Here is a 12,375-nt window from a genome sequence, read left to right as displayed (position 1 = left end):
CAGCTGTGGAGTGGAGTCACAGCTGCTTTGCTGTAAGGTTCTGTCATGAGCTGCAGTCTCTAACACTTCGTCAGCGGAAATGCAAGCCAGCAGCCAGCCTTTTCTGTCTCTCTCTTGTGGAGGTGAGGTTCTTCTCCTCTGAAGAATGGCATGTGCTGTTTTCTGTAAAACCAAATTAGCACTGTGCAGCCTCAACCAGGTCACTCACAGATCCCAGCAGTCCAATTGCCATCCAGATGAATGATGGGTTTAGTACCCATTTGTGCAGTTACACTGAAGTTTGTGTCTCCTCACTACTCTGCTTAATGCAACTCTGCCATCATAAATCTAAGAAGTTTGCCCTGTAGTATTACAGAGAAGCAATTTCTAAAACCTGTATTTTGCAAATTGCTATTAGTGACATATTTAAATGAGTCTTTATATTTGTGTCACATCACAGAATAAACTAACCAGAGTTCTCAGCTCTTAGGAAAAATATTTAGAAATGTCACACCCATGTATCTAGTGATGTTGACAGAAATCAGTTTACTAGAACTCTTTTTAATACTGTTATGGTGCTAAGCTGCCAGCTGGCCCCATGGTTATCTGTAATTTTATTGTTGGACTATGTTGGAATTTGAAGGTTTACACTGTCTGCTTTCAAACATTCAACATATGGTTAATGTTCAACATATTGTAAATTATTTTATAATTGTTGTGAAATTATTTTGTGTGTCCACAAAAACTGGCAACTCACATTTTGTCTTTTAAATAAGCATGTTGAAAATGTAACCCTTACTGCTTTGTTAAAATATATCCACAGTGATGCAGAGAAGAAGAATAAAGCCCTTAATGGCCAAATAGAAGAACTGAATAGAACCCTGAAAGCCACTGAAAAAAGGACTGAAGAGATTTTGCAAGAAAAAGAAGATGTAATGAAGGAATTGGATGAGAGACAAACTTTGATACAAAAGAATGAACGAGAATGCATTGCTTTGACAAAATTACTAGAAATTAATGCAGAGAAGGAATTAGCAGTCCTATCAGACAGGTTAGAGTAAGAGACATGAGCCACATGGAGTGAATAATTATCTATTCACAAAAGTCTATTTCTTTTTTCTGCTGTTGCTTGTCTTTTCAAGTTTTATGCAGCAACCAGTGCAAATTATAAATGATCAGGCTTGGTTTTCACTTCAGGAGTGTTTATACAAAAATTTGGAATCTGGAATCTAGGATCTGGCCTGAAGAAGAACATCAAAAGGCATAAGCATTTGATAAAATCCTGTGAGATTTTGCTCTTAAAAGTAAAATATTTTAGAAGGTTTCTCTCTTTAGTGCACATACTTTCTTTCCTGTGTAACCCACTAAAAGTAATTTGAAGAATAAAGTATGTCAGTATTTTCATTTTCAAATGAGGATCATAGATGTCTGCCCTCATGTAGTCCTGAATTTCAGTGGAGATTGATTAATCATCTCTTTAATATTCCCTTCAATCATGATTTTATAATTACTTGTTAAGTAAAATAAACTGTTTGGATGAAGGCACGCTTCCAATGATTCCTCCTTTGCAGAGGGAGATGTGGAGTTATAATTCTGGCCATATGCTCAGCAACAATGCTTTTGCCTTTCAGGCTTTGTGTTAAAGGCCTATGGCATCTTATTTTTAAATGTTCCCTCATACTAAAAATGTGTTTTCTTCTTCCTACATGTAAAAGATTTCCTGATATTTTTAACATATTTAGAACAGACTATGAGACCTCACCAACATAAGTGTAATTGATTATAGTTATAAAAATGCTCCCTTTTTAGGTATTTTTGTCACTAGTTTACAAGTTTGTCTTGCTGAGCCATAGTGATGAGGTACTCAAAACCCATTAAAATAGTTGTGCCTGTTTACATATACGTCTTGATTAAGTTACCTCTTTCTAAAATTCTGTGTCTATCTATATAGACAAGTTCTGGAAAATAATTTAAATAAATGTCTCTTGGAGAACAAAAAGCAACACGATATTCTCAGTCACCATCAAACACAGAAAGAGAAAGAACTGAAAAGTTTAAAAAAGATAGAGTTACAGCTCAAAGAGATTTGGGATTCCTTGGAAGGAGATAAGGCAAAGCATAAAAGACTCAAATCCAAGGTCTGTATGAATACATTGATCATAAATATTGTAAATTTTCTTGTAAGAGATCCTTCTGTGAAATCTCTTGACATTCCTACAAGGGAAAAGAAGGAAGATGTTATTTTGCCTTCCTCATTTCCTCCTTGCCTTGGTATTTCACCCATTCTTCTTTCAATAATGCTTTACTCTTTTCTGTTTTACTTAGTCTTTTGACTATGGTAATTTTAAAGGGAAGTACTCTTCTGCTTTTGTATTCAAAGCATTTTCTTTCTATTCTGCTTCCAATCCTTTCTTAAAAATTTACTTTGTCTATAATTTTTTTGTATTTTCTTTCTCTCATCACTGGTTCTTCCATTCTCTCTTTCTTATACATATTTTCTCCTATATTTACTCCTTGCTCAGTCTGGATTCTGAGTCATATAAAATTATTCTTGCTTAGTCAGGTGAGTATTTTTTCACAGCACTTGATGTTTCCTACCTTGACACCATCCTTCAAGTTTTTCTTGGTCCTTTTAAGCAATTCAGGGCAGGAAAGAGCCTTACATGATTGTAAAGTTTTAAAAAATAGCGATATGTATCAAAACTCATATAAACTTAGCTTTGCTATTTAAACAACTTCAATTATTACTTGATAATACTAAATATTATTAAACAATACTTTCTGTCTCCCTTGAAGTTCTTCTGAATTCACATGTGTATTACTGAGTCATATAAGCTCATCTGGGAGAAGGGAGGAAAGCTCTAGAACTACACAACAAAGTTTTGGATTGAATTTCCTGAAATAATGATTAGAGAGCTGACTCATATTCCAGACTTTGATCATAAAGCTTAAAGAGTTTCTGTTCAGTATCAGCTAAGAGAATCTGGGAGATGGTATTTTTGCTTGCATTCCTATTGAGGAAATGTTCCTGGATGGAGAACCACAATTGTTTAAAAACATGTAATGCTAAAATCAAATGCCATAACTCACCAGCAGCTGTGGTTGGAGTTCACAGTCTGTGGTGACATCCACCCCAGATTCTGAGTCTGGGGAAAAGGAATGCCATGAGAGACAGAAGTGGAATTATAATCAGTATTTTACTCCAGCAGTTGCAGGATACTACTCTCATGTGAATAGGCCACAGCAATAAAGTTGTTTTAGCCCGACCTCCCATGCCCAATGTTTTCTCTGATTCCTTTCCTGGCTCTGTTAGAAGAGCAAATGTGAAATCACTGCTCCTCTGCAGGATGGCCAGTTGAAATACAGTACTGCAGTAAGGAAGAGTCAAGTGGCCAACTTGATTCTGCTTGGCTTTTGCTATATTGGGACAATTTTAATTTGTAAGTCTTTGGAGCACACCTAGCAAAAATTAAAAAACAGTATTTTAAGTAGATGAAATTTCTTTAACTACTTAAAATGCCAGATTTACATTTATTCATTGTGATTCCAACTGAAAAAATCACAAGAATTAATTGTATAAATATGTGATTGCAGAAGCAACTGTACATCAGTATGGTTCCCCAAATTTCTTCTTTTGAATCATATGCTAAGTGCAGAATGACTGGTTTGTAGAATAAGGAAATTACAGGAACACTTCCTTCAAATGTGTTTTTCCTGTTAGTAAGTTGTGAAAGGTCAGCTATTGCTAAACACCAACACTGTGTGTGAAAGAGAACTGCTGGTCCTGCTGTCTCCAGCCCAGAGCAGAACTGCTGCTCCTCTCCACGTGGGCCTTCTCTTTGGTCAGGCCAACACAGAGACAGCCAAAAGTGCCTAAGTTTAGCCCTGTCTTATGTGAACAAAAGTCCTTAATGGATTAAAGATGTTCATATGAGCTTTTTGCTTTTACACAGCAGAAGTAGTAACTAGTACATGCTCCACAAAAAAGCTATTTTTGATCCCAACACAAGACTGAAAGTCACTTTCTTAGGACAGGCTTTACTGACATTTTACTAAACCTAAGTCAAATCAAACCTCAGAGCTGGCAGCTGCAACTGAAGTAACTCCACACTTTGACCTTTACTGTGTTTCTTGTTTCCCTTTCCCATAATGCAAGTGAACAGCATTTAATTTTACAGTACTATCACAGAAGTGAAAATAATAAGTGCAGAACATCTACCTATCAGTATTGATTTATAGCGTTTTGAACTCTAACATCTAGTGGAGATCTGAGCAAGATATCACAGAGTTGTGTGTATTATCTTTGAATATTTTCCAGATGTGTTGTTAAATGTAATTTTTTCCCATCCATATGAATTACAGATTTGCAATTAGAAGAATTTGGGTTGGAAGGGACCTTTAAAGGTCATTTGGTCCAAACCCCTGTAGTAGGCAGGGACTTCATCTCGATCAGGTTAGTTAGACTTGAATGTTTCCAGAGATGGGGCATCAACAACCTCTCTGGGAAACCTGTGCCAGTGTTTCACTACTCCTGCTGAGCAAAATTCTTCCTTATATCTAATAGTCCCTCTTTTATTTTAAAATTAATATCCTTTTTCCTATCACAGCAGGTCCTGGTAAATTGTTTGTCCCCCATCAATTACACAGAGGCAATATATGCCTTCATAACTAAACTGATGCATTTATTTCTTGTTTTCTTAAAACCATAATTTTTAAGTGAAGTTAATCACAATGAGGCCAGTACAGCTTTTTGTCTTACAAGTTATATCATGTAAACAGTTGTAGTGAGATTGATCAGATATATTTTAATCAGAGGTAGGGTTTTTTATGTATTTCTTCACATACTTAATGTTAAAATCTGATTGAATAAATGACTTATCCCATAATGTGTGTGAAAAAATAATACATAAATGTTTGTGTTATTAGATTTGACTTTCTGGAGTCTAATGAAAATCCTACTGTAGTGACAAACAGAAAAAAATGTGATATCCATTCTATGTAGATGTGAACTCTTTTTTTCCCTTTAGTAAGTTTAGAATTTCACTCTGAAAATCCTCTGTGAATTTAGGTGACTTTTTTATGTGCTCTCTCTGTGTTTCTTGTTTTAATGACAATTTACTTGCTGAAAATCATAAACCTTCTAAATTTATGAAGTTCAGTGTTCATAGGTCTTGAAAGAAAAATTTGAGAAACTTCACTAAGTTGCTGGGGTGCTCCACTCAATGAAACATTCTTGTACTAGTGATTATAAGAGGAAATTTAATTTCTTAATTTGTGTAGCTACTTCTCATACAGTATCTGCAGTTTACATTTTCCTCATTTTTTGTTTGCATCACTATGTGCTTGGTTTATTTTTGTAGGCAGAAATTAACTCAAAAAACAACGCAGCATTATTAGAAACACGACAAGAACTGCAGGAAGAGATTGAAACCATCAAGAGAGGTTTAGCTGAACAGGTGCTGAGTTCTGCTTTCTCATGTTTTTTCATTTTGACAGTTTTCTATCATGAGAATAAAGGGGCTGTTTGAAGAAAAAATAATGGGAGTTTCTAGCTGCAGCTTTCTGGTGAGAAAATGCAATAGTGTTCGTTTGATTTTAAAGACCACTTGTCTTTCATTTTTAAAAATATTTTTTGGTAGTACTGGCTACATACTCGAAGGTAGAAAGCAAATCTACTTTCTAGTTTAAGTCTTTCTGAGTGTTGTTGATGACACTGCAGCTAGAAATATATTGTTATAGATTTCCTTTGGATATGAAACTGTGTCTTGTTGCAACGATAAAAATTCAGCAGTTGTACATTAAGATTTTTCATCTTCACAGTTCTGTCATTTGGGGATGTCTGTCTGTATGCAGCACAGCCATACAGAGTGTGGAAATGCAAATACCTGCATTACAAGAGCATTTGTACTTGCCACTGCATAAATGACTTTATAAGAAGCAATCTATTTCAGGCGTACATTCTTAAGGTCAAACCACATCTTCTTACCCTCATATCCATTTCTTTATGTGTTTTGTTTGAATTCATTAATGTTATCTGGTGGGAATTTGCTTGTATTTGAATACATATGCATTCCAGTACCTACATGTCATTCTTTGGGATATGTAACTTGTATGGTGTGGACAGACATGCAGTCAGTGGAGCCTAGAAAGCTTCCATTCACCTCCTTCTGAAGACTTGACACTGAACTTACTTAAAGATTCTATAGCTATAAAGATCCATTCTGTCCAATGGACAGTTGCTGAAAGATATTAGACTGAGGAACAGAAATTCTCCTAGGTCATAATATATTCTGAAATGTTATTATAGGGACTGTTCATGGTGTTTTAAAGCAGTTTTTATTACGGTTTTAAATCTATGTAGTCGGTACATTTGTTTATGTTGCAGATAAACCCAAAGTATTTCCAACTTTGGGTTTGCCAACACTGATACATTGCTGCATTAGGATTTAAATTTAATCTTCTCTAGGAAATGATATCCGATATGGATGCCCACGTATTAGAAGAATGCATTGCTGCAAAACAATTGCTTTTCAAAGAGCAGGAAAAATGCAGGAATGAGTTATCCACACTTACGCATCTGACTTGGCTCAGAGCTGATGAGAGGCAAATGAAATGCAGGAATGTTCAGAAAGCCAAGGTAAAATATTATATATTTGGAAGACTGTTCAAAAGTACAAGCTGTTATAGGGAGAAATTGAATTACTAGTGAGGGGAGCAGTGTGGACTCATTTCCCACCCTAGCTTTGAAGTTCCATCAGAACACTGGAAACTCACAATGCTGTGGTGTTTTTTCGGCAATTTGTGGTGCAGTGTAGTATGTCAAAATATGACTCCATAATTGAAACAAGGTATTTGAAAGGATATTTAGAGAGTGTCCAAAGGAGGGCAATGAAGATGGTAAAGGGCCTTGAGAAGAAGTCCTTCTTCACTTCACACTTCTTCAGGAGTGGCTGAGGTCACTTGGTCTGTTCAGGCTGGAGAACTGGTCTGTTCAGTCTGTTCACACTGAGGGGAGACCTCACTGCAATTACAACTTCCTCATGGAGAGGAGGGACAGACATTGATCTCTTCTCTGTGGTCCCCAGTGACAGGACCTGAGGGAATGGCTTGAAGTTTTGTTGGGGGAAGTTTAGGTTCAATATTCGGAAAAGGTTCTTCACCCAGAGGGTGGTTGGGCACTGGCACAGGCTCCCCAGGGCAGGTGGTCTCAGCACCAGCCTGACAGAGTTCAGGAAGTGTTTGGACAATGCTCTTGGACAAATGGTGTAACTCTTGGGAATGGTGCCGTGCATGGCCAGGAGCTGGTCTAGATAATCCTGGTGGGTTCCTTCCAACCCAGAACATTCTGTGATTCTGAGATTCTGTGATTCTCTTTTAAGCCCTTGGGATAAAATGAACAATTTGAAAGAAAGAGGCAGAATAGCAGACAACCTCACCTAAGATTCTCAGAAGTAAAACTGTGTGGTTTATTTTACAAATATATGAACATTAGAAATAGACTGAATTACTATTCATTCCAAAGTGAGGCAGAAATTTCTATTTTTCTGTTACATAAATAATGTAAAAGACATAAATAATTATGTTGATTTAGAGAAAGATGGAGAGAAAACTTTTCTTATGACTACTCATTGTATGTGGTGTCTGCATTTTTCTGGCACGTGTGCTGTGATGTCACAGAGAATTTACTAAATAACAAGTTGCTATATGGAAACAAGGTATAGTTGTTTCCAGAATGTATGTCTGTAATCAGATAAATAAGATAGGCTACCCTTCTACCATCTTGGGAAACTCTGTCTATAAAAATAAACAAACATGTCAGGCGTTGTACCTTCAATAACATCAGTCCATAAACAAATAAAACAAATAAAATACAAATTCAGGAACACACAGACAAGCCCAAAGTTGCAACCGATCATCCACCAGCTTTCCCTAATACAAATCTCCTCCTCCTGATACCAGTGGGATGGGAGAAAAGGCCTGTCAATTTAAGACTGATGGCCCAGGCTATTCAGGACTGAACACAACTGGAATCAAAAGATCCAGAAACTTAACAGAATGCAATTCTGCTCAAACATCAGTGATTGCTTAAAAGTCAGAATTGAGTAAAAAAGAAATTTTATTTGTAAAGGTACAGTTTCAATGGTTCATATGCCAAATAATCATACAGTAATGGACTTGACAGGCTGATCAGTAGAAAAAGTGGAACTCCAGATAGAGGGAACCAAGCATTTAAGATGCAGCATCAAATTATCTACATTACTAATAGTAATTTTAAGCTTAATATAAATGGAAAAGCTGTGCTTTTTAATGTTGTTGTAATGAAAACATTTCATTATAATAAGAAAAATTCTTATAATAATGTCCCCTCACTGTCTCTTTCTCATCTAAGAGTTTTTCTGGGTGATTTCATTGAAGACGTTTCTCTAATATATCTAAAGTGCTTACTAAATTTTATTTAAATTTCAGATTCAACTCCAAAGTATTGTTAAGGAACTAAAAAGAAAGGATCGTGAACTAATCACCTTTAAAAAGATGAAAAAAGAAAACCAAAAAGAGTAAGAAAATACTAACAATCCGTTATCTAAAAAAGTCTTCTAAAGCAACTTTTATCCAAGGAATGTATGCATAAAAGGCTAATAATTATTTATTTCACACATCTCATTTCTTCAGACTCCAAAAATTTACCAGCATGCATGATCTTATGCAAACTGAAAAGGAAAAATGTATACGACTGATGCATACTGCTCAGTGGAAAGCAAAGGAAGCTGAACACCGGGTAAAATTGCTAGAAAATAATATAGAAAATTTAAGGAATGCTCTTATGACCAGGGAAAGGTGAGTTTGAAGTACACTGTTGTCCCAATTATAGAAATTTAAGACTGGAGAAAATCTTAGGAGGGCATCTATTTAATCTTCAATTATATCATCCTTGATAGTTATTATCCTGATTTTTAAAATCTGATTAAAACAAAGGCATTTGGAAACATCCCTCCATAATCTGTTCCAATTTCTTATCCCACTAACAATCCACAATTAGCTTGAGCATCACTGCTTGGGCATCACTGCTTGTCAAAAAGTAGTTTTGAAGTTTGTCTGGCTACTCTCTTACTTTCCCATCCTTTATATCATAGCTCTTGGATCTCTCAGGTTTTGCATTATCGTGATGTTTCATTCCATATGACCAACACCGTTGCACTCACATTTGCTGTCCTTAAAGAAAAAGAGGTCTGACCCATATGATTCCCTAATGAGGTGGTGTCTGGGACTATTAAATGAGTCACTAGCTAGGAATGTGGCTGTCTAATTATGAAATTAGAACAAATTGGAGATTTTGGTTCAAACTCACACTGAAGTTTATTAGATAACATTTATTTCAGATAAAATGTGGTTTCAATTTCCAAACAATCTTAGACAAAATTAAAGGTTACATTCACAGCAAAGATAATGAGGCAGAACAGCTGGTGCTTGTGACTCTCTTTATTCTTACATCATTATTTAGTGGGGATATCTTTTTGCCATATTTTTGTCATCCTAGTGATGAAATTCTGCAATATAGACAGAATTACAATGTCTTGGAAATGTAATTGGGCAAGTAGGGAGACAATGAATAGCCACCTATGTAAGCAAAACAGGAAAACCAAAACTGAGTTGTGAAAAATAACATTTTCTTTTTATTTTTATTTTCTGAAAACTTCATTATTTGGTGCCAAAAAGTTCCTCAATCAAACAAAGAATACACTAAGTATTTTTTGTGAATCTCCTAGTAGTTTGCTTTCAAAGTCATGCCAGAGATAGCTAAAAAAGAGGTAGAACCTCAGTCATTCAAGTGATTTTGTCAAGGTATACAAGCTGACATTTTGTGGTAAAATGTCGAGGCCTTCCCAATTGATGAAAGAAGGGGGGAAAAGGCTAATAAGACATATATTTTGTATAGATTTCAGAAATTTATAAATATTATTATTAATGTCCCTACTAGGTACAGATCCAACAGATATTTTGGGCTCTGCAAAACTAGATTTAAAACTAGTCAGAGGTATTGAATTTTCAGTAACTCTCTTGCCTATGAAAAATATTTTTAATCCCAGTAATAGATTTTAGTATCGGTACCACTGACTTCACTGCAACCAATGCAATTTGGAGAACAGAGTATCAGTCCAAGTGAAGCAAGAAATTCTCAAAATATATTTAAAACACATTGCATTTCTGCAATACTGTTATACTTTCAGAAGTTGACTTACAGAAGTTTAATTAAATTCAGTAGTACCCTGTTGTACTCAAAATGTCATACATGTGGGGGAAATGAAAGAAAGCAGCTCCCTGCCCTGTATACAGCAAATCAGCAATTTAATGATGGAACTCATAAGGGAAGATATTTCATCTGCAGGTCTTTATTTTAACAGGAGACTTTGCTTCTCCTTTCACTACCTCTTTTTGACATTGACATGAATATCTTCCTCATGTAGATAAAGTTGTGTCTGGATCCAGAAGTGATACCACAGGTTAAATGCAATAACTCTAAATTCTGTGTTGTGAGATAGTAAATAGTGACTATTTACTATGAACATTTGGTGACAAGAATATGTCTTTTAAATGAGGGACCATCATCCAGTGATCAACAAGAATGCTGGAAATTATGAGATCTGTTCTTTATTTTTATGTGATCTTGTCATTAACCTCCAACTATATTGTTGGGTTTTTTTTTAATCTGTCAAATGGGCAATCTAATAATTTTCTTTCTTGTGTTAATGTTGTGACACATTGTTTTATAAACAATAAATTTGGAGAACTTTGAGTTGCAACAACAAAATAATCTAAATATTGTTATTTAAACAGAATGGCAGAATTTCTACACATTAAGACTTTTCATCACAATTTATGCCTATGCTCTTAAACTTTATTTTTTATTGCTACTTGGGCTACCTGGTTGAGAATAAAAGAGCTGTAGTGCAGTGCTCCCTATATAGCATTTTTCTTGAGCCAGAATCCAGTTCTTTTCAAGCTGGAAAGAATTTGGAAAAAAACCTGCTCTCAGAGTCTTTCTTCTTCTTGTAAAGCTTCTGTGAAGCAGAGATATAGAGGAGCCCTTGTGTGCTTGAGAAATAAATTTAAGCTCTGCTTTTAATTGCTAAAATTGGTTTCAAATTGAAAGGACTGAAAATATTCTCACGTTTCTGTTATGTTAAAGAAAACTGCAGGATGTGTATCTGAAGATTGAAAAGAATGAGAGAATGAAAGAGTTGATCAAAAACGACTGTTGCAAACTTGTACAAGAGATTCTAGACAATAAAGAAAAGGAAAAGTGTTTGAATGTTGACAGACTTACCACTGCAGCCACACACATTCAAGAGGAAATTTTGCAGCTACGCAAAAAATGTGAAAGGGCTATTCAGCAACAAAATGAGAGGTACATTTGTAAATTTGATCTAAGGTAGTGTTTAATTTTGACATTCATGAAGCAGCAATATTTTTCAGCTTATGAGCATTCCTCATTAGGATTGTAAAGGTCTGTGGCACTGCAATGTTTCACTGACCAGTCCCCCTCACTGCACTGCCAGTGCTGCTTTGCATTATGTGGATGTTTGCCCACTGGTGATCATGCTCATGCTTCAGAACTATTATTCAAAAAATATGGTAGCTTGGCTACTGAATACCTTGAAAGCTTGTAGCCTCCTGCTCTGTTTGTGCACTGTGCACAGATAAGGTATCTGCAAAAATTCAGATTATCTAGATCTCTCTGATCTTAATCCAGTTTTAAATGCTGTGGAAGGTCAGAAGACCTTAAAAATTATGTGAGAGACAAGAGTCACATTTCCAGCAATTTGTTTTCTTATTTTCAAATTGCAATTATTTTGTTTCTTATTTAAAATGCTGTCATTAGATTAAAATAACATTTGTGAAAGCTTCATACATTTTCAGAGATTATTACTATCTTTTAAGATAACTTTATGTTCTTGAATGGAATACACTGAATATTACTTTTTTTTAAAAAAATTATCTTTCAATTTTGGCTTTATTTCAGTGCTCTTTTGCTCAGAGAACGAGAAGAAGAACTTGGCTTTTTGTATGAAAAAATAAACAGGCAGGAGGTGTTGTGTAGAAATGGAGATATTGGGATGCAAGCTATGGATGAAAAGATCAGTTTGCTGAAGCTGAAGGTAGCCGAGAAAAAAAGAGAGGTTAAATTGTGTTTTAAACAGCTCACAGTGAAGAATGCCCTGGATGCAAATCTGGTGAGACTTCAGACAGAGGTTGGTGTTAAAGGAAGCCTTTTTTTACTATCATTCTGTATTTTAAAATTTAAGGTGATTTCTTAAAAAAAAAATCTGTATGTACAAGGTTTCTTAAAACAGCAAGTTTAGTAATACTCCTGTGTAGAAAAACACTGATATATGTTTT

The 12,375-nt window shown here is 35.3% G+C and overlaps 1 protein-coding gene across 1 annotated transcript in view; it reads left to right on the top strand.

Moving 5' to 3' along the window:
* CCDC146 (coiled-coil domain containing 146) overlaps window positions 1-12,375 on the top strand; it is a 66,214-nt gene that overhangs the window by 43,914 nt on the left and 9,925 nt on the right. The window contains exons 8-15 of the mRNA XM_066182822.1: window positions 803-1,030; window positions 1,931-2,117; window positions 5,340-5,435; window positions 6,446-6,616; window positions 8,446-8,534; window positions 8,650-8,814; window positions 11,165-11,383; window positions 11,999-12,227. Coding sequence (XP_066038919.1) covers window positions 803-1,030; window positions 1,931-2,117; window positions 5,340-5,435; window positions 6,446-6,616; window positions 8,446-8,534; window positions 8,650-8,814; window positions 11,165-11,383; window positions 11,999-12,227 — 1,384 coding nt within the window. The remainder of the gene's footprint in view (window positions 1-802; window positions 1,031-1,930; window positions 2,118-5,339; window positions 5,436-6,445; window positions 6,617-8,445; window positions 8,535-8,649; window positions 8,815-11,164; window positions 11,384-11,998; window positions 12,228-12,375) is intronic.

The sequence above is a fragment of the Chamaea fasciata genome, unplaced genomic scaffold, assembly GCF_029207755.1.
Source record: "Chamaea fasciata isolate MVZ Bird 193981 ecotype frontalis unplaced genomic scaffold, bChaFas1.0.hap1 SCAF_5, whole genome shotgun sequence".
Taxonomy (NCBI): domain Eukaryota; kingdom Metazoa; phylum Chordata; class Aves; order Passeriformes; family Sylviidae; genus Chamaea; species Chamaea fasciata.
Note: the sequence above shows the minus strand (reverse complement) of the source record. Positions and strands in the feature narration are given on the sequence as shown.